Source organism: Branchiostoma lanceolatum, chromosome 7 (genome assembly GCF_035083965.1).
Source record: "Branchiostoma lanceolatum isolate klBraLanc5 chromosome 7, klBraLanc5.hap2, whole genome shotgun sequence".
In the NCBI taxonomy this organism is placed as follows: domain Eukaryota; kingdom Metazoa; phylum Chordata; class Leptocardii; order Amphioxiformes; family Branchiostomatidae; genus Branchiostoma; species Branchiostoma lanceolatum.
The window spans coordinates 10,195,885-10,214,515 of record NC_089728.1 but is presented as its reverse complement, the minus strand read 5'-3'; the positions used below and the strand labels follow the sequence as shown (position 1 = coordinate 10,214,515).

The following is an 18,631-nucleotide window of genomic DNA, read 5'->3' as shown; positions in this document are numbered from 1 at the left end:
AATTACATGAGATCCCTACTCCATCAGTTAGAGGTAACATACAGTCTGACTGACTGGGAATGGATATATTGTTCAGAACCTTTTTGTTCACTGTACACACACACTAACACACACACACACACACACACTAACACACACACACACACACATATATCTGAACACCAGCGTTATTCACATTTAACTAATCCTCTCCTCATGATTTTGAACGATCAGTTAGGCACTAAAACATAGGTGTGATGCTAAATCAGTTCTGCCTCATTTGCTAAAAGATCAGATCAATTTTTGACTGTATTTGTAGTCTTTCCTTGAACATTACACAAAATGAGATGTACACCATAGGCAAGAAAATAAAGACACAATATTCTAACATGTCTGGAAAACCTGCCAATTTTACTATCAAGTATTGCACATTTTTATACAATCAACAATATTCAGCAATACCCCTGTCTCTACTGTCAGTGTCAATATCATACATGTTACATAACAAAACAAGTAGAATATTCTTATTGGCTGCAAGGAGTAAATGTGATATGATATCTCCAACCACATCAAAGACATAAAGAATCAGCAAAATGTGTATATATGTTGAATAATTTAGTCCGGACATTACAACTGTGATCCTGAATCCAGCAGCTCCCCTTTACTGTAGCGAAACAAACTGTAGCAAAGGATGACTTGAATAGCAGTGATTAAAATGCATCTAGTTAATGATATTCCGCACCCTATACATGACTATCATTCTAAAAAGAAAACCGTGGTGACAAGTACTAGACTGCAGTCTTGTCTGAAAAACACAGGTGCAGTCTTGTCTTAAAAGCGCCCCTCAACACCAAGTTCTTGTACTGCAGCATCCTGGATTTTCTTATGTATGCTGTTGACCTCCTCATTTGTGAGCAGCCTTTCCAACTGGAAGTATTTGATCCTGTATGAATTGCTTGTCTTTTTTGTTTTGGGGTGAACGAACTCATCATATATGGCAACTTCTTCTATGACATCTGCTCCCACGGTGCGGACAAGGTCCAAGAAGTCTGCACGTTCGAACCCGGACGGAATCCAAAATGATATGTCCCGTACAATTGGCTCATACTTTTGGAAAGGCTACACAGGAAAGAAAGTATGCAACATAAGGTCAGATGTCAAATACATCTTATACATTTCTCAAGCTTCTCTATGTAGCAGTAATGAACAGAAGTTTAGAACCATGAACAGAAGGGATGTACCTGAAACTTGACAGGTTGGTTGACGTCGTCTACTCTGAACTGTGAGAGGAAGCCGTGGTCGTTGCTCCAGAACATGCGGATGTCTGGAATCCCGTACAGGATCATGGCCAGCCTCTCCAGCCCCAGCCCAAAGGCCCAGCCCACCTTGTCAGAAGCACCAGCTGGAACAAAATAAGAGCAAAGTTCATAATGTCTCCTTGCTCTGTTTACAGCACAATTTTATACTTCTTTCACATGATTACTTCTTGCCTCACAAATCCAATTGCTCTATGCTGATGTTAAACGAGTGTCCCAAAGATATATAATCCCTTTATCCTTTCTTTCAGTACTTGTTCATAGACCAGGCAATCCATCCCCCTGCAGTTTCTGTCCCAAATAGTGCTTTACTGACAGTGGTTGGTGAATAATAAGAGACCTGTCCTTGGTGCTGAAAAGGCTATTTCCCTCTCACCCTGGATGCAGGTTCACTGAATAGACAGCACTACCCTAGCCCTGGGTTCTGATTGGCCTGTGGCATCTTAAACTGTAGGTTGATTGGACAAAATATTCTCTGTCCATGGTGCTGACTTGACAATTTACCATTCCTGTCCTTGGTGCTGATTTGAAACTACCATCCCCATCCTGCACCCTGCTTCGGTTTTCTGTTAAAAAAAAACCTGGTGAATTTAGGCATTCTTACAACAGACATCACCAATATCATTCTATGTTTGAAATTATGTACATGCATGAAAAATATCAGACCTCTCCTGAGTAGCTCTTGCTCCATGACTCCACAGCCCAGCACCTCCAGCCACTCCCCACCAAACCAAATCTCCAGTTCAAACGATGGATGGGTGAAGGGAAAGTAGCAGTCCACCCATCTAGTCCGCAAGTCTGTAACAACAACAAATCAAATGTTTTAACTGTTTTACTTCAGTCTTTTGAAAATAGAGAAGAGATAAGAGGTCAATCTATCATTTTATCAACATTGTCAAGTCTCCCTTGGCTTTCTTCCTTTATCATCATTCATTAACATTGCTGACTATTACCATTACCAGTATGAATTAGAGATATGTTTAAATCTCTGTTTACATATTGGTACAGCCTTCAAGTGTACAATACTATACTGCCAATAAAAAACATGCCCAATAGTATAATGTATATCTATGTCAAATGTACCTTCTCCAAAAAGAGTTTTAACAAGTGCAACCAGAGTCTGTTTGAGGTCATGCTCCAGCAGTTTGGCAGCCTCCAGTGTGTGCCTCTCCTGTTTCTCTGGAACCCTCCGACCTTCCTCAAACAACTCCAGCATGTGTCCTCCCTTCACTTCACCAAACAGCTAATATAAAAAGATCCTTGTGTCAACAGTTGTAATACATGTAGCAAGATGGGAATGAAAGCTACAGTCTGTCGGATTCTTTTTGAACAATGAATGATCATATCTTACGGATTAATGCTTTCTAATCATCATCATCATCTGTCGGCCTGTATCAGCCAGGATAATAGTACGTAATAGTGAATTCGAAACAAAAGATCAATCCCTCAAAAGCAATTAGAGTAGGAACAGCTCTAGTGGCTTTCCTAGTTTTTCATAATGTTATAGCCTTCCAATTCATGGTTAATACTTACCGCATGTTTAGAAAAAAGTCTGACTCCTTCCATCTGATGAAACACAGGGTAATGGCTCCTATCAATGTCGTCCCTTCGGTAGACGTCGCCCGTCACCAAGAATGCATCTAGTCCAGACTTCACCAAGTCTCGCTGATGTGAGGAGGTGTGCGGCCTTAACAGATAGCTACCGTTGATGTAGTAGTTATCCTGCTTCCTTCGCGTCACGTGATCCTTCGGAATCAACACGCTGTCGAATGTCTGCTCGGTGGTAGTCGCAGGACTGAGATAGTCGTAGACAGAAAATAACGGGTTTCCTCGCTGTGTGTACTTGGCATAGAAGTGATTCTGTATCCTTTGCTTGATCAGATTTAGCGGGTGATATTGTTGGTTGTGAAGGTTCCTACCAACTTTGGACAAGATTTGTGGAGTAACATTTGTCCACTCATCTCTTACATATCTGTTCCCTAAGACTTCGACAGCATCGTTGTCCAATTTATTTGGACTCGTTGCTTGTGAGCAGAAGTTTGTTCTCGATACTCTCACAAGCGATTGTCTACATCCAAGATGTATGACCCGTCGTGTGAAATAAAAAGTCTGGCACGCCGCCATGTTGGATTTGGTTGGCAGTCGCTCACTCGGGCCCCAGAAAGTCTTTTGTCCTAATAATACCAGGTACCTACAGTCAAATAAAACAGTTCCAACAGATAACAGCAAACCTTAGCTATATTGTGACAGCTTCTGCGATCGAAGGAACCTGTTTAAGAAGCTGTCAGCGACAAATCTTGAATTACATCCTTACACAACGTCTCACATCACATGGAGGCAGCCATTTTATCCCGATTGAGGGAGCTGTAGCAGCGAAAATAATGCCTAGTAAAAAGTGTAGATATGACAATCATTCCATGAAAAACAATCAATTGGCTGAAACTATCTGCATTGGTTTAATGATAGTTGAGAAGCTTAAAAATATTTCCGACATAAAATGTATGAGATATTGTGCACGAAAGAATAGAGATGTTGTTTCTTAACTAAGGCACTATTCAAATACACTGAAGTCAACTAAAACGGAGGGCATAGGTGAAAGGTTACGAAATGGCGGCGAGCACGCGGAGTGTTGTCCTTTCCTTGTACAAAAAGATCCTCCGAGAAAGCAAGACTTTCTCTAGTTACAACTTCAGGTGGGTACTCACTGTGAGATAGACCTGTCTATGAGATGTCATAGATTTAGTCGATATTAGAAAACAGTGTCCCCGCTGTTCCTGTTCGACTGTATACGGTTAAGATTCTCATGCAAATTGATGATTTTCAGTTGTGTAAGAAAATATCAATAATTTTAGGATGATTCTTCACTTTTAGTATTCCGTTTTGATAGCTTTACTTGTGCTAGAAATGTGTTATACATAAATATCATAAAATTCATAGAACTCAGTTCAGTCACTCCCCACGAAAAGACGAGAGTGTAATCGAGTTTTAACAAGAGTCTTAGGACCCAAAATCTCCATGAAACTTTGTTTTTTATTAAACCAGTTTCCCCCATTCTATATCGCTCAATGGTCAGAGGTCAGGGGTATGACCCCCGGCCACCTGTCAGGGGCCCAGGAGAAGTGACCTACTTTCGCTATTAATAGCTACTAACAGCTGTTAGTAGTGCCCCATTACTCAAAGAACAACACTCCAAATTTTCCTCATTACTAATGCAAATTAAGTTCAATTTGCATAATTTGCACTTCTTTGTATACAACATTCTCTAGGCTACCTGCATAGTAAATAACATGAAAATCTGTCGCTCCTTTCTTCTGTTATTCTCCTTTGAAGATTTTGACAAATACGCCATTACAGTTCCAGTGACACATACCATAGGGCCCAAAATCGACCTTGACCTTTCTCCTCCCGACACCTACCCACATACCAAATATCATTACAATTCATCTACACGTTCTATAGTTATGCTGATTTTACGCATCCGGTGACACATACATACACACAAGGTGACACAAACATACACACACGCGCACACACACGCAAACACACTAACTTTGCATGATTTGCACTTCAGTGTGTACATCTCTGTCCAACCTACCTGCGTACCAAATAACATGAAAATCTGATGTTCCTTTCTTCAGTTATACCCCTTTAGAACATTTTTACAAATAGGCCATTGTAGTTCCAGGAACACAAACCAGGGGGCCCAAAATCAACCTTGACCATTCTCCTCCCAGCGCATACCCACATACCAAATATCATTACAATCCATCTACACGTTCTACAGTTATGCTGACTTTAAGCAACCAGCGACACACATGCAAACGATTTACCTCCTTACTTATGCAAATTCGGTCTCATTTGCATAGTTTGCACTTAAGTGTGTACATCTTGGTCTAACCTACCTGTGTACCAAATAACATGACGACCTGTCGAGCCACTCTTCAGTTCTTCTACATTGAAGATTTTTACAAATACGCCATTGCAGTTCCAGTCACACATGCCAGGGGGCCCAAAATCGACCTTGACCTTTCTCCTCTTAACACCCACCCACATACCAGAAATCATTACAATCCATGTACAGGTTCTACAGTTATGGTGACTTTAAGCATCCGGTGACACATACATACACACAAACACCAAACGCACGCAAAACAGTATCTCCATGAAAAAGCCTTTTTTCATGGAGATAATAATGCCCACTGTGCAGGTCAATCAGGTCATAACATTTGCTGCGGCACATCATGAACTCAAATTATCTAACACCAAAATGTACTGGTTTAGACAGCCTGTCAGGTAACTATGCTACTTCGAGCACTACGTCACATTCTAGATTATCTTCCTTCTTAATTTAACATCCATCTCCCTAGGCCTGTCCAAATGTTGCCAACAACTTTGAACAATATGGCTGGCACATATACTAGTAGTAAGTTTTATGTTGTTGTCCATGGATGTCAGTCATTCCAAAGACACACTTGGCCTTGAGACTTTGGAGCTACGGAGAGACCACCTGTGCTTGGCTTTTGCCAGAAAACTCCTCCAATCACACGAGTACCGTCATTGGTTCCCTCCTCGCAGGGGTGACATTAGCGGGCGAAAAACACGGTCTAGCAACCAGCTTGAGTCCTTCAGAACAAGAACAGAGCGCTCTGAACGTATATAAAGCATGGTCTAGACAGACTGTACAAGTTAGAGGCTTTCACCTTTGACCTCACGCATGCACAGTTGAAACCATGAATTGCATATTACATGTTACATTTAGGTGTGTACTTAGAGAAAACTAGGCTTGGATTTGTACCCAGTTGCAGTTTGATGAACAACTAATTATTCATTGCCATTTCAACTGATGACAATGTGAAACAATCCCTGCAAAGTTGTCTTAACATACAGTTGTTAACTATACTATCAAAACTTCCACTGTGACAAAATTGCCACTTGATTATGAGATGATAACAGACCATTATAATTCTTATATCTATATTGGAAAATCTTCACGAACAGTAAACATGTTTTATATCTATACATAACTATTGAACTTTACAACACCAACACTGTAAAGATTAATTGGTACTTATCCAAAGAGTGCACTAGTTGTACAGACTATTAATAAGTATTATGCCTTCCCCGTGTAGGATGTATGCCCTGAGAAGAACTAGAGATGGCTTCAGAGCCAACAAAGATGTAACAGATCCTGCGAAAATACAAGAACTTATCAAGCAAGCTGAGGAAAGCTTACAAGTAATAAAGAGACAGGTAAGTTCATATATCAGTTTACCATTCTTTATTGTTATCTAACTCAGTGATTGTCTTTCATAAACCACATACAAAGTGCCATAATATTTGTTAGAATAAGAATGTTTAGAACTCCACTCATGACAACAACAGAAATTTGACCATAGCCAAAGGCACTTGGTATATCAAGTGACTTGCATCAAGTCCCTGTTAACATTGTACTTACTGACTAAAGTAAGATTGTTTCCCTGTAAGTAGAAATGAAATGTCTGCTTCCTTTATTGATATGATGCAGCTCACTCAATTTCTATTTGCTTGAAGAAACATGTACATGTATGATAGATTATCTATGAACTGCTGTGGTGTTCAGGATCCTTCATTATTTTTCTGCTCACAGTTTATTTTAACAGGTTGGTTAGTTAGGCAGAATTGCAGCAAAACCCTTCCCAGTTCACATTATGTACTACTGTCTTAGATAAAATTGTATAAATCTTGAAACTTTCAGGATGGTTTTATTTTTGTGGTAACCTCTTATTATTACTGCAAAATGGTAACACCATGAATATGCGTTTTGTGATTCTACTATACGACAAAATTGCTTGACACAGAGCAAAAATCTCCTTTTCCCCCTACCACAAGAAAAAGCGCAGACAGCAGACAGTATATGCATTTGGATGACCAGTTAGGCAGGAATCAGTCAGTCAGGGTGTAGAACTAGTTTGGCTAGCTACTGGTTAGCACATGTGGTTAGGCAAAAGTATGTGTCCACACATGCATATACATTTACATATACATACATGTATACATATAACGTTACTCATACCAACTGGCATAATATTTATTGCGCTATCTCATGCATGTTAACAAATGTAAATGAAAAATGTCAAGTATTTTCTTGTGTAGCAACAACTAACGTATATATATATATAGATATGACAAGTCAAACTAGGCTTATATTTTTCCATGTTTATTTATTTTGTTTATTAGTTGCATTTCATATGATATTTACAATTTTGGTAGATGGGTAGCTACAAGCTTAAACCTCCTTGCTAGGACATTAAATTCTTCAGGTTGTATAAACTGTTAAAGCAAAATACTGGTTGAATCTGGGTTGGAGTATTGATGTTGAATGTTGCAGTCACCTTCCCCCAAGTGATTGTCCCCATGGGAAACAGACCTCATTCACCATATAATTACCTGTCTGATTGTATTGTTTATTGCATATCAGTACCACTAAGAGTGCCTCCCCACAGCCTCTATAATATTTTTTAGGAATAAACTTACAAAGTTTATTCCTAAAAAAAGACACGTTTTTCTTGTTTGAATCCTGTTGTCTTGTCAAGCACTCTTAAGACTTGTAAAAGGTGCTGATTCACAAACCTGTTTGGTTGTTATTGTTACAAGATTGTTACTGTTTTCTTCTTTTCTCTTTACTACTATGCAACAGTAACAACAATACTGTGGAAACTTAGGATTCCTGATCTTACAAGTTGTGTACAATTGGTATTTATGTTAAAGTTTGCAGGTCCTGCATTTTTCAACACTGTAAAAATCAAGAGTTTGTAGTATCTTTGAGTTTGCAATTTGAGTTTTGTGTTACATTTTAAGTACTGTGCACCAAGACACCTCTTGTTCAGATGTTTTCTGACAACTAAACTAGCCCATTTAAAAAGTATCTGTGCGTCTTCACTGTAACAGGCACCTCCAACACATCATAATACTTTACAATGTAAAGTATGTACATGTAGTGCTTAGACAAGGTTGTAGGTGGGCAGAAGACAATGAAAATTTTTGCGGTGGTTTTGGGTTACAGTGAAGCTGTCACAGTGAAAACCGTGAACATAAAACCTTGTCAACAATTTCTGTATTTACAGTATTAACTGCAACTGAAATTAGATTTGCTTTGCTCTCTTTATGTTATGAAACCTAGCAACAAATATAGGTCCAGTCTCCAACCTGTACAGTGTAGAGTGTATTATTACTATTAACCTTGATTGAGTCTGGAAGTAGGTATTAGTAACAAAGCTGGACCAGGAAACACATCCAGATGGTGAAGTTTGTTTGGAAAGTCACCAGCTGGGCTCATGACCTTGACATGACATTGAGATGTTGGCTTGTCAATTATTATGTAATTTTTTCTTTTGCCTGTGTTTGGCTAGAATACAGTAGTTGGCCTAAACCAAGCACTGAGTTTGTTAATCTGAAATTTTTGGGGAAAAAAGGAAGGAAAGGAAGCGAAAGCCAACTTTGGTTCAACTTAGTTCCAGTTATTTATTATATGCAAAGACATATTTGTAGTTGGGCACCTGGTAAGCTAACTGCAAGGTTCAAAATAAGCAGGCTCCAATATCACCAACCTTTGCAGGTTGATTAGTGTCTACTGTTAGAGTTGTGCAGATCTTTTCAATGTCTGTCCATGTACATGTACATGTATCACATAATCCATCCAGAGGTTTTTGAGTTATGCTGACTACAAACATCTGGAAACACCCCCCCCCCACACACACACAGACACAGACACACCCAAAACAATATCTCCATTTTTCATTGAGATAATATTGCAGTTTTCAGTGTTAACATTTTTCAGTGTGATCTTTACCAGTTCTGCCTAATAAAATCTAATTGGAGCCTGTAGAATGTGCCTGGTGCAGAAAAAACTAATTTGAGCCCTAAACTGCCTGCAACCCAGACTAAGACTGGAAGTTGACTGACCTTTATTGTTTAAGGAAGTTGACTGACCTGTGGTTCTAAAAACAGTAAAAGAGGCACATTGTTGTGTCTGGAAATGGATGTGTTCTGGAAGGGTTCCATGTGAAGACATTTAGGCAAGGTCAGGTTTAGCACCACAAGAACGGTCACAGCAAGACAAGGGTTAGAGGTCAATGTCAGTGTCCCAGTTTGGTATAAAAAAACTGGGCCAGTGGGACGGACATTGCTAAGTCTGGTGCCTGACTGGCCTGTGTTAACAACTTCAGTACCACATTTGTGTGCAAAAATGTAGTACATGTTTTGGCTGCCTTCCAGCAGCAGTACTGTTTGTGTAACCAGCATGCAAGCACTTTGGCAAAAACACCCAAAATCTCTAGCCTCCGTTGCAGACTCCTTCTGGCTGTTTTCTTATTACATTTTTTGTCTTCTTATCGGACAGCAATAAGAAAAAGAAATATGATAAGATAAGAAAACAGCTGGTAGGAGTCTGCAACGGAGACTACAAAATCTCATGACTGTTCCAGACGTTTTTAGTGGGGATGGACATCAAAAAGCCTATTAGTGGTGGTACATGTAGTTCTATAGAGTAGCTGAACATTGGTGTAGTTTAAAAAATAGACTATTTCTCACAGATCCCTCAGAAGCACAGATACTGCACATGCCTATACTACCAGCTAATGCAGGGTCCTCTTACACATTAGAGGTTGATTGTGTTGCATGTTTCATACATCAACCCCGTTGCCATAGTGATTACGTCAAGGGCAACTTCAGAGCCTCTTTAGATGGAGCTCTTACAATTTTACTCCATCATTAGCTTGCTGAATATCTATTAAGCCCCCATTTCAGCAGAAGTCACCAAGAACATTTCATGGTCAATCCATTCCAGAACTCATTACCTGAAGTTGAGTAGCTTATTCAATGGCTTCAATTGTGGGCTTCCTGTCATCTTAGAGACACTAGCACCCTCCTTGTTCCTATTCATTCCCAATACTAATGGAACCAGGGCCTGATAGACTTTGTCCCATTACTGTACCTTCAAACTTAAGTTACATAACAAAAAGGTCTACCTGCACTTTAAAAAAACTTTCTGCTAATATGCAATATCTTGTGGTTATTTTGCATATTCTTAGTGGTTATTTTGCATATTCTTAAATGTGTCGTTCTTCATGTTTGTCTGTGAAAATAAAGATGTTGTTGAACACACGTAACTCTACCATGGCTACGTCACAGGATGTGAATTATCCAGGCAAAGCTTGGCTTTCCAACTAGAGTCCAGTGGTCTCATACCTTTGTCAAATGATTATAACTGCAGTAGAACTAGTGATATCAGGGAACTGTTAAGGCTCACTGGCACTGCTATTACTGGTCCCACCCCTGTACTGTATTCAGTATTAGATCTGGTAAAATCATGTTCCAGTATGATCTATAATACTAGATAACCAGTGTAAACAATACGAAAATACTGTAATTCCATATCAGGAATGTCATTCTTGCGGCATTTGGAAGTTAATTGAAGGTGAGCATTGATCATGCAAATCAGGACCTCATTTGTATAAGTGATGAGGAAATGCTGAAATAACCTTCTTTGTTAAGATAAGACTATCATTGGAAAACTTCTGTTATTTCGGTGGAGAAGATGATGAAGATATAAACCATGTGCAGAAACCTTTATAATATGTCTGTTGTAAAGTTAAACATCACTTGGCAAAGGTATGAGGTCATGGAACTCCAGTTTTTCATCCCTTTTATCTACTTATATTCTATTCTTTAAGATATCCTACTAATTTGGCTGCAAAGCTGTAAAACTTTGATCCAGGATTACATCCTTAAATACCCATGGGAAATAGTCCTCTCAATCTTCTCGAGATTCAAAATTATTCCTGACTTGAAGACAACAACAGAAGGTTTGTCTGAAACATGTCAAGTTATGAAATATGTTATTAGTAGTCTCCACATCCATTATACACAAATACTAATGTCCCGCAATCCATTTCTGAGGCTTTTATTACATGACCATGAATTATTCAAAACGGTACCAGTGTGGAGGTCTCTATTCCTGGATGATACTGCACCAGGAGATTTCGAAAGAATTTGCAAAAGCAAGAAAGCTGCAGCCAGGATAGGTCACCTTTTATGTCGTGTATTTTGTATACATAGGTTTTAACCTTGGATGATGTACAGTTGACTTCCATTTCACACGTGGCTGGAGAAAAGTGGAAATCCGTGCTCGCAAACGAGCTCCAACTGAAGTGGTAATCCTTGTAGAATCCCACGTGTTTAAGAACGTGACTCGTCCTACCTACTCTGTCATCCCTGTGGAACTTAGTTGTATTTTTAGGAATGTTAATCCAAATATCCTCAAGCCTCTGGATATTATCTTTGGTGCTGGTATTAGACATATTCTGATCCCTTTCTCTGTAGTTGTTTTTCAAAACAATAAACCTAACTAGGCTGGCATTCAGCTAGTTAGAGGTAAGATGACACAACTACTTGATGTAGAACAGCCATTTGCGAATAATTTGTTAATGTCAGAAGTTCATTCAAACCTGTCATCCCGTGTATGGCTAAAAATCACCTAAAAATCTGGGTTTCAGAATATAAGGTAGGTACTTGTACAGATGCAAGATGTTAAATGTTTTAGGTTTGATTATATTAGATAATGTATGTACAATACATAATGTATGTCAGGGTAGAGACTCCGATTCTACCAGTAGAGACCCGATCAGACTTTCTGTCGACAGAGACTCCGATCGGGATTGGGCCGAATCTGAGTCTCTACCCTGACATATATTATATATATATACATACACTACAAGACATTTGGTGTCTTGCACCAGTACAAGTACATACCTAATTATAATACACAACATTAAAGTAGAAAGTTTGTAGGATTTTCGTAGCTTTAGATCAGATCAAGTAGCCTCAGGGTTGTGTGGATGAAGTGCTACCGTAGTGCTACCAGAGTTTGTTTTGTACAGCCTGGATCAACATCAGTACCCTGCAATTATGTGGACATTACTCTGTTATCAGAATGAAAGGTTCAGGAAGTCTGGTATACCTGCGTGCGTCAGAGCTCATTGCTGTTGTCATAGATACACATTTATGGCAGATCCTGCGCCATCAGGTCTCCACTCTCAGGCAAGCAAAGTTGTAAACATGAGAACATAAAATGCAACAAGACAATACGCCTTAGCCTTATGATTAGGTGATACTTAAGCGTTGATTCAGTTGGTAGCTATTGTGTGAGTTGCACTCTGGTACATGTATATAAAAAATTAGATTATTAAAAAACAGACCATTAAATCCTTTTACTGTCTCTGGAGACCCTTTTCAACTGTCTTTTTAGCAGATAAGCTTGTAAGCATTTTCATTTGCTATTCATCAAGTCTGAGTGAATGTTAATAGTAACCTAGCCAGTTACATTACAACATCCTTTCAACTTTTATTTTTGGGGCTTTGCTGGCATGTCATCACCTGAGCTGTATGTATCCAGGTGATTAGCTTTCCTATATCAGTCTTCATGACTGATACACAGTAACACCTCCAGCACAATGCACTAAAGGTAATCAATACAATAATGAAGGCCAGTAGAAAACATGATTAGCAGCATGTGCACTTGCCCTTGGCCTCACATCTGGGCTTCGATTTCCGTTCAGAAAACAGATACTGATTAGCAAAATGGCCGAGGGAAGATTTTGATAATTGGGCAGGCTTTGTACTGGATATTTGCTGCCAACTTTTATGACAGGTCTGGATTTCAACTGTTCATTCTTCACACACACACACACACACATTTAAATTATTTACAATTTATTTAGTTTAACCAAGGAGGTTTGATATTAAACCTCCTTGGTTTAACCATTCCACAGAATGAATTCTACCATCACAGATGAACTTTCAGGCTGTTCTTTAAAAGTAATGTCAGTGTCGATAATTATTACATGGGGATTGAGAAAAATGTCTGAAGCGTGATGGATTTCCCCACCCCCTTATTCACACACAGCTTATACACCTTCAGTGAACACAGCAGGTTAGCGATTACTCTGTTCTGTTCGCCCATTGTGCTAAAATCCAGTGATTCAGACTGCTGGAGTTGGTGGCCTGTTATAAGGTCAGAAGGCTCCACAGTTTAAATTAATGCCTCCACAATGGAGCACAAAGGATGGAAAATACCACAGCCAGCTCTGCCCGGTCTCCCCAGAATACATAACGACCCTCCCAGACTGATGGATGGGTGCACTTGGCTATGAATGTTGCTCTGGTAGCTGCTGATTGCTCTGGTCTGGGCAGTGCAGCCAGCACTTACAAACCCTGCCAGGCTTGTCTCACGTTGATAAGCTCATGACTTGACGTTCATATGCATATTTTTTACATTACCAAGCATAGCTAGATATAACATGTATATAACATCATAGCATGCATATGGTTTAAAAAACATGTTACCTTTCTCTCTGCTTTAGCTTTATCAATGTGCGCTAAATGAGCACTTAACAACCCTGTCAGCTGGCTTGTCTCACGTTGATAAGCTCCTGACTTGACGTTCATATGCATATTTTTTACGTTACCAAGCATAGCTAGATATAACATGTATATAACATCATAGCATGGTTTAAAAAACATTTTACCTTTCTCTCTGCTTTAGCTTTATCAATGTGCGCTATATGAGCACTTAACAACCCTGTCAGCTGGCTTGTCTCACGTTGATAAGCTGTTGACTTGACTTTCATATGTATATTTTTTATGTTCACCACACATAGCTCGATATAGCATTATATCACACTACTGTGGTTAAAAAAAGCAATAGACCTTTTTCACGCGGCGGACATGATAGAATGAAAACGAGGCCCTTGTGGCAAACATTAGACCGATCCTGTCAATCACAATTAGCAGTTTAGCCAATGATTACCTGATAATTAGAAAATCGACCAATGAGGAAGTGACTGCATGACCGTCAATTGTTTGCATTTTTATGTTTTTATTTTGCAAATCTACGTTTTGACGGAGAAGTGCGGGGACCATGGGGTCGGTGAACAAAGCTCTAAATTGCTGCATCTTTTTGTGCATTATATTAGTCATAATATTGATACTTGGATATCATATTTTAAAACTTGATGTGATTAAGGAGGAAAACTAAATCTGTACATTATTTTTACTTCTTTGCCTCATTGGCCTCGTCTTCATTCTATCATGTTCGCCGCGTGATAAAGGTGTATTTACCTTTCTCTCTGCTTTAGTTTTATCCATGAATGTAAGGATTTTGTATTGGTTATTGAATAAGTCAGGAGAAAAATTGTTAAAATCATTATGATCAAGCATTGACTTTGCACATTTGTATGTATGTATATAAGCCTGCATTTAGACACACTCCAGCCATGGTGTATGCTACATGATGTACTTGACACACATTTTCAATACATGTACATATAAATTATAACATTATATATCTATCTATCACAGCCTATGTTGTAAAACACAGATTATGACAGTTCAGAACTTAGCTGCAATATGCCAGAAATTATGCCTATGCTGTGGGCAAAGTATCTCACCTTCTGACCTCCCTGTAAAGGGTGTAGCACCACCTGCATATTTGGCACAGCCTTATTAATTAGGATTTGTCAGGAGAAATTCCACCACCATGTTATACCAGTTATTGGAACAAGTGATTGCCTATATCTATTTTTCACTTTCTATTGGCTGGCCTTTGACTCTGCAACCTCATTAAAAATATTGACAGTGGCCAGTCAATGGGGTATTCCAGAGATAGGCTGGAACATCTTTGCCCCCCTCCCCATTCTCAGTGTGAGTACCATCTCTCAAAGTAGTGAAATATCATCTATCACTCAACCTTTCATGAATGGAAATCTTCCTGACTGTCTGTCCACTCTGAACTACTTTAATAGAGCAGCCCCTGGCAGTGAGTGAGACTTATGTCCTCATTTGCTTCCATTGCCTGAAGGTGCTTTAGAAGACTACCATTACAAGCCCTTGGTGGAGAAGATGACAGTGGCTATGCATCAATGTATAGGGAAATGGATTGGCTTCTTAAGCAAGGTGGACTCAAGGATAAGGCATGAAAGTCAATGCAGGACATGAAAGAGAATTTTATGCAGCCCTTCCAACTTTTAACGGAGATGCCAAAGTATGATGCAATATATCAAAAGGGAACTCTAGTCAATGGTGGTAGTGATGAAGAAATAAATTCAGCTAATTCACAAATGGATGGTGTACAGCATACATGATCATGCAAAGCACTTCATTTGCATGCATTGCAAGTATATGAGCTGTAATCACCATATTGATAATCATGCCAGACGACCTTCAGACACCACTGTTGAGCACAAGTGAAGAAGATCATTGCCTATGCATCAGACATGTCCATACATCAGTCTGGTGATTATAGTGGTGTGACAGACAGCTCAGGCAGGTCCATTACCCTGGCAGGGCCTGGCAAGTCGCCATCATGTACATAGGAAATACAACTTCCAGTGGTGTGACTGCTGTCTAATCCATCTGTGATGGAGTCATTAGTGCATAATTCAGGTACATGTTTGTAGAAAGCCAGGAATCTGTTGGGCTATATCTAATAGCCCATAAAACACGGCCAAAAATGTGTAGTCGGAGTACCAGTCGTACATGTATTTCATGATCTTTACTTGATTGTACTGTATCCTAACCTTTGTCATGTTTTGAACATAACATTTTTGATCATCACAAATATCTTTCATATTTTTTTCAATCAGTTTATCTGCTCATATGGTGTTCTTTGTATTAATGATATATTGTTTAAAGATGTTGACCATTTTCTTCATTAGTCATATTCATAAGTAGGCAATGAAAACCATGTAGGTCCATGTATTATATACAATCGTCATGTAGTTTGCATTCTAGTAACGCTGAAGAGGATGATGGCTGTCACTCAAAACGTTCAGAAATAATCTCTGAATCTTATCCAGTTGTAGAGATTGAATTGTATCTAAAAATCGTCATGTAGATACCACTTTAAAAGGTGTCCATGTAGCTGCTGTGTGGCTGATATTCATTTGTGAAATTTCTGTCTGTCTGCAGGTTGTGATAGGGCAGCTGTACAGTACAGAGAAACTGGTGATAGAGAAGGACACCCAGAGTTAGCGGTGAGGCAGACCAGGGAGGATGCCTACAGCCACGGAAACCCATGCCTCAGGACAGTGCACATATAGAACTGACAGTTGATGCAGATGGATTTTGTTTGTTATATCTTAGACATCCACCATAGTGGTGCCAAACCCACGGCATAGTAGGAGCTGCATCCATATGAAGTATATATATGGACTCCTCCTTTTTCACTGTAAGGATGGGGAGGGTGCATCTTAGTGTCCTGTGTAACATGGCATTGACTCAGTGTAGAATATGTGTCATTTAAAGGAAGACATTTTGTAACACGCACACACATATAGCCTAACTATACATTTCAAAAGTTGGAATGTCAATCAGCAGTCCAAAAGTACCTGCACATTATTGTTACAATGCCTTTTAGAAAAATATCATTTCCTGGCCCTTTGCAGGAAAACCAAGGCTCAATCCAGTGGATATCTTTCTGCCCCTGCACTGAATTTTGCTTCTCAGATAAGACAAAAATTTTACTCATTCCATCCCGCTTGATGGGCATATCTTGATGTGGAGAAGACTTTTGAAATTGCTTTAAAAAAACAAGGTGGGCTTCCAGTTAAGTTGGCATTTGCTACTTTATTGGATGTAACTTGTCTATTGGTTGTAACTTGTCTTGCCATAGATGCTAACAACTGGGTTTAGGTCATTTGTATTCAATACATATTCAGCAGGTCAGCAACAGTGCCACAAAATTAAGATGAAACCACTTGAAATGTGATCCTCAAAATGCATACTACAGACAGATTTAGAGGTGTGAGAGCCATGTGGGCATGGGAAACACTTAGAGATGAAGAGAGTCCTCTGGGAAAATTGTATCTTTTGCCTTTTTAGGCAAACACTCTCTAGTGTTATTATGTGAACTATTTGTATCTGTTTCAAATAGATCCATGTATAGTTTTTGAATGACCCCCTCCCTCATCTTATTATCTGGAGTAGCCCTTTGACTTGACTTTATTTGCGTTCACAATTTATTAGCCCTTAGTGAAAACTCTTTAAGCTCAAGAGAGCCCAGTGGGAAAACTCTATTCTTTTTTTATAAGACAAACACTTATTAGCTCTGTCAGTGTTATTTTGTAAGCTATTTGTATCCATTTCAAATAGATACATGTTTAGTTTGTGAAAAAACCCCTCCTTCATCTTCTCATGTGGACTAGCCCTGAGCACAATCACTATATGTCAAAAGGCAATGGTTGTACATACAGTTTATATTGTGTTATAAGATAATAATGTTAAACCACTTTCTGTCAGACATGTTTTGTTAAAGAAATGTAATTATGGCCGCAGTAATTGTTATACGTGTATTACAAGATGATTTAATAAGACAAAATGGTTGAGTTCTTGAATGCTATCAGAAAATGATATACATGTATAAAGCTATGAAGACAGTTCAACACACAAGACTTAGGATTTATGTTTTGGTCTGGAACTCCAGCAGGACTAGGGTTAAGTAGTAATGTTATTTTTAGAGTCACTGTAAACCTGAAGGGTGTATGTCAAATCCCATAAAGGGAATGATTGCAAAGGACTGTAGGAAGATGGGAACTACAGAATGAATCTGGACTGACAAAAATCTAGTTTGATGAAGTTTGAAAAGCAGTTCTTATGGTCCTTTTTGGCATTTCTTTACTGCTGATACAGCCAGATGTCTAAATTACAAGTACAAACTTCACTGTAAAAAGGTGATGTCACATGGGCACGCAGATGTGTGTCACCTATAGCAAATAGTACAATGTACATGTGTTAGATCATTTAGCAATTATACAATTGAAATCGTGATTAAAAATCAGAATCACCATCTATTGTGTTCTTCTCTGATCTGCATTAGTGGTTACCTTGTTTAACTAGTTTGAAAGAAGAAGAATCCAATTTTCTTTATAGATGCTAATGACTTGCTGCACTTAGCAATGTTTTGTACCATAGGGAAGTTAGTCTCGATTCACCTGACCCCACAAGTTTCTGAAAGGTCGGTGCCGTGACACACAAGGGCTTTATGTCACCATTTCCAGCCCCTTAGGAGAATGAAGAAAAGTGGACAGTAGAGATCAAAGTAGGCTCACGAACGTTTGGCGCCAGGCTTATTGGCCCAACGTGGACGTGTTGACCTAGTGTATCACCTCACTTCCCGACGTTACCGTTTGAATAGTCACCTTTTGTTGCTCTGGGTCGACATTTGCTGTCGGTGCACTTTGTGTCAACAAGGGACTTTGTGCTTAGCTATTTATCCCACACATCTATGTTTGAGGTTGTAGAGT

At 39.1% G+C, this 18,631-nt stretch overlaps 2 protein-coding genes across 2 annotated transcripts; one reads left to right on the top strand and one right to left on the bottom strand.

Annotated features, from left to right (window-relative positions):
• Positions 1-365: 365 nt before the first annotated feature.
• On the bottom strand, positions 366-3,660 carry LOC136439153 (phenylalanine--tRNA ligase, mitochondrial-like). Its single transcript, XM_066434383.1, has 5 exons — positions 2,829-3,660; positions 2,379-2,538; positions 1,962-2,093; positions 1,221-1,381; positions 366-1,098 (listed from the first exon to the last, which is right to left on the bottom strand). The coding sequence occupies exons 1-5, from the start codon at positions 3,417-3,419 to the stop codon at positions 811-813; spliced, it is 1,332 nt and encodes a 443-aa protein (XP_066290480.1). The 5' UTR covers positions 3,420-3,660; the 3' UTR covers positions 366-810.
• Positions 3,661-3,857: 197 nt separating this feature from the next.
• LOC136439154 (LYR motif-containing protein 4-like) lies at positions 3,858-18,174 on the top strand. Its single transcript, XM_066434384.1, has 3 exons — positions 3,858-3,988; positions 6,425-6,545; positions 16,299-18,174. The coding sequence occupies exons 1-3, from the start codon at positions 3,903-3,905 to the stop codon at positions 16,359-16,361; spliced, it is 270 nt and encodes an 89-aa protein (XP_066290481.1). The 5' UTR covers positions 3,858-3,902; the 3' UTR covers positions 16,362-18,174.
• Positions 18,175-18,631: the final 457 nt, after the last annotated feature.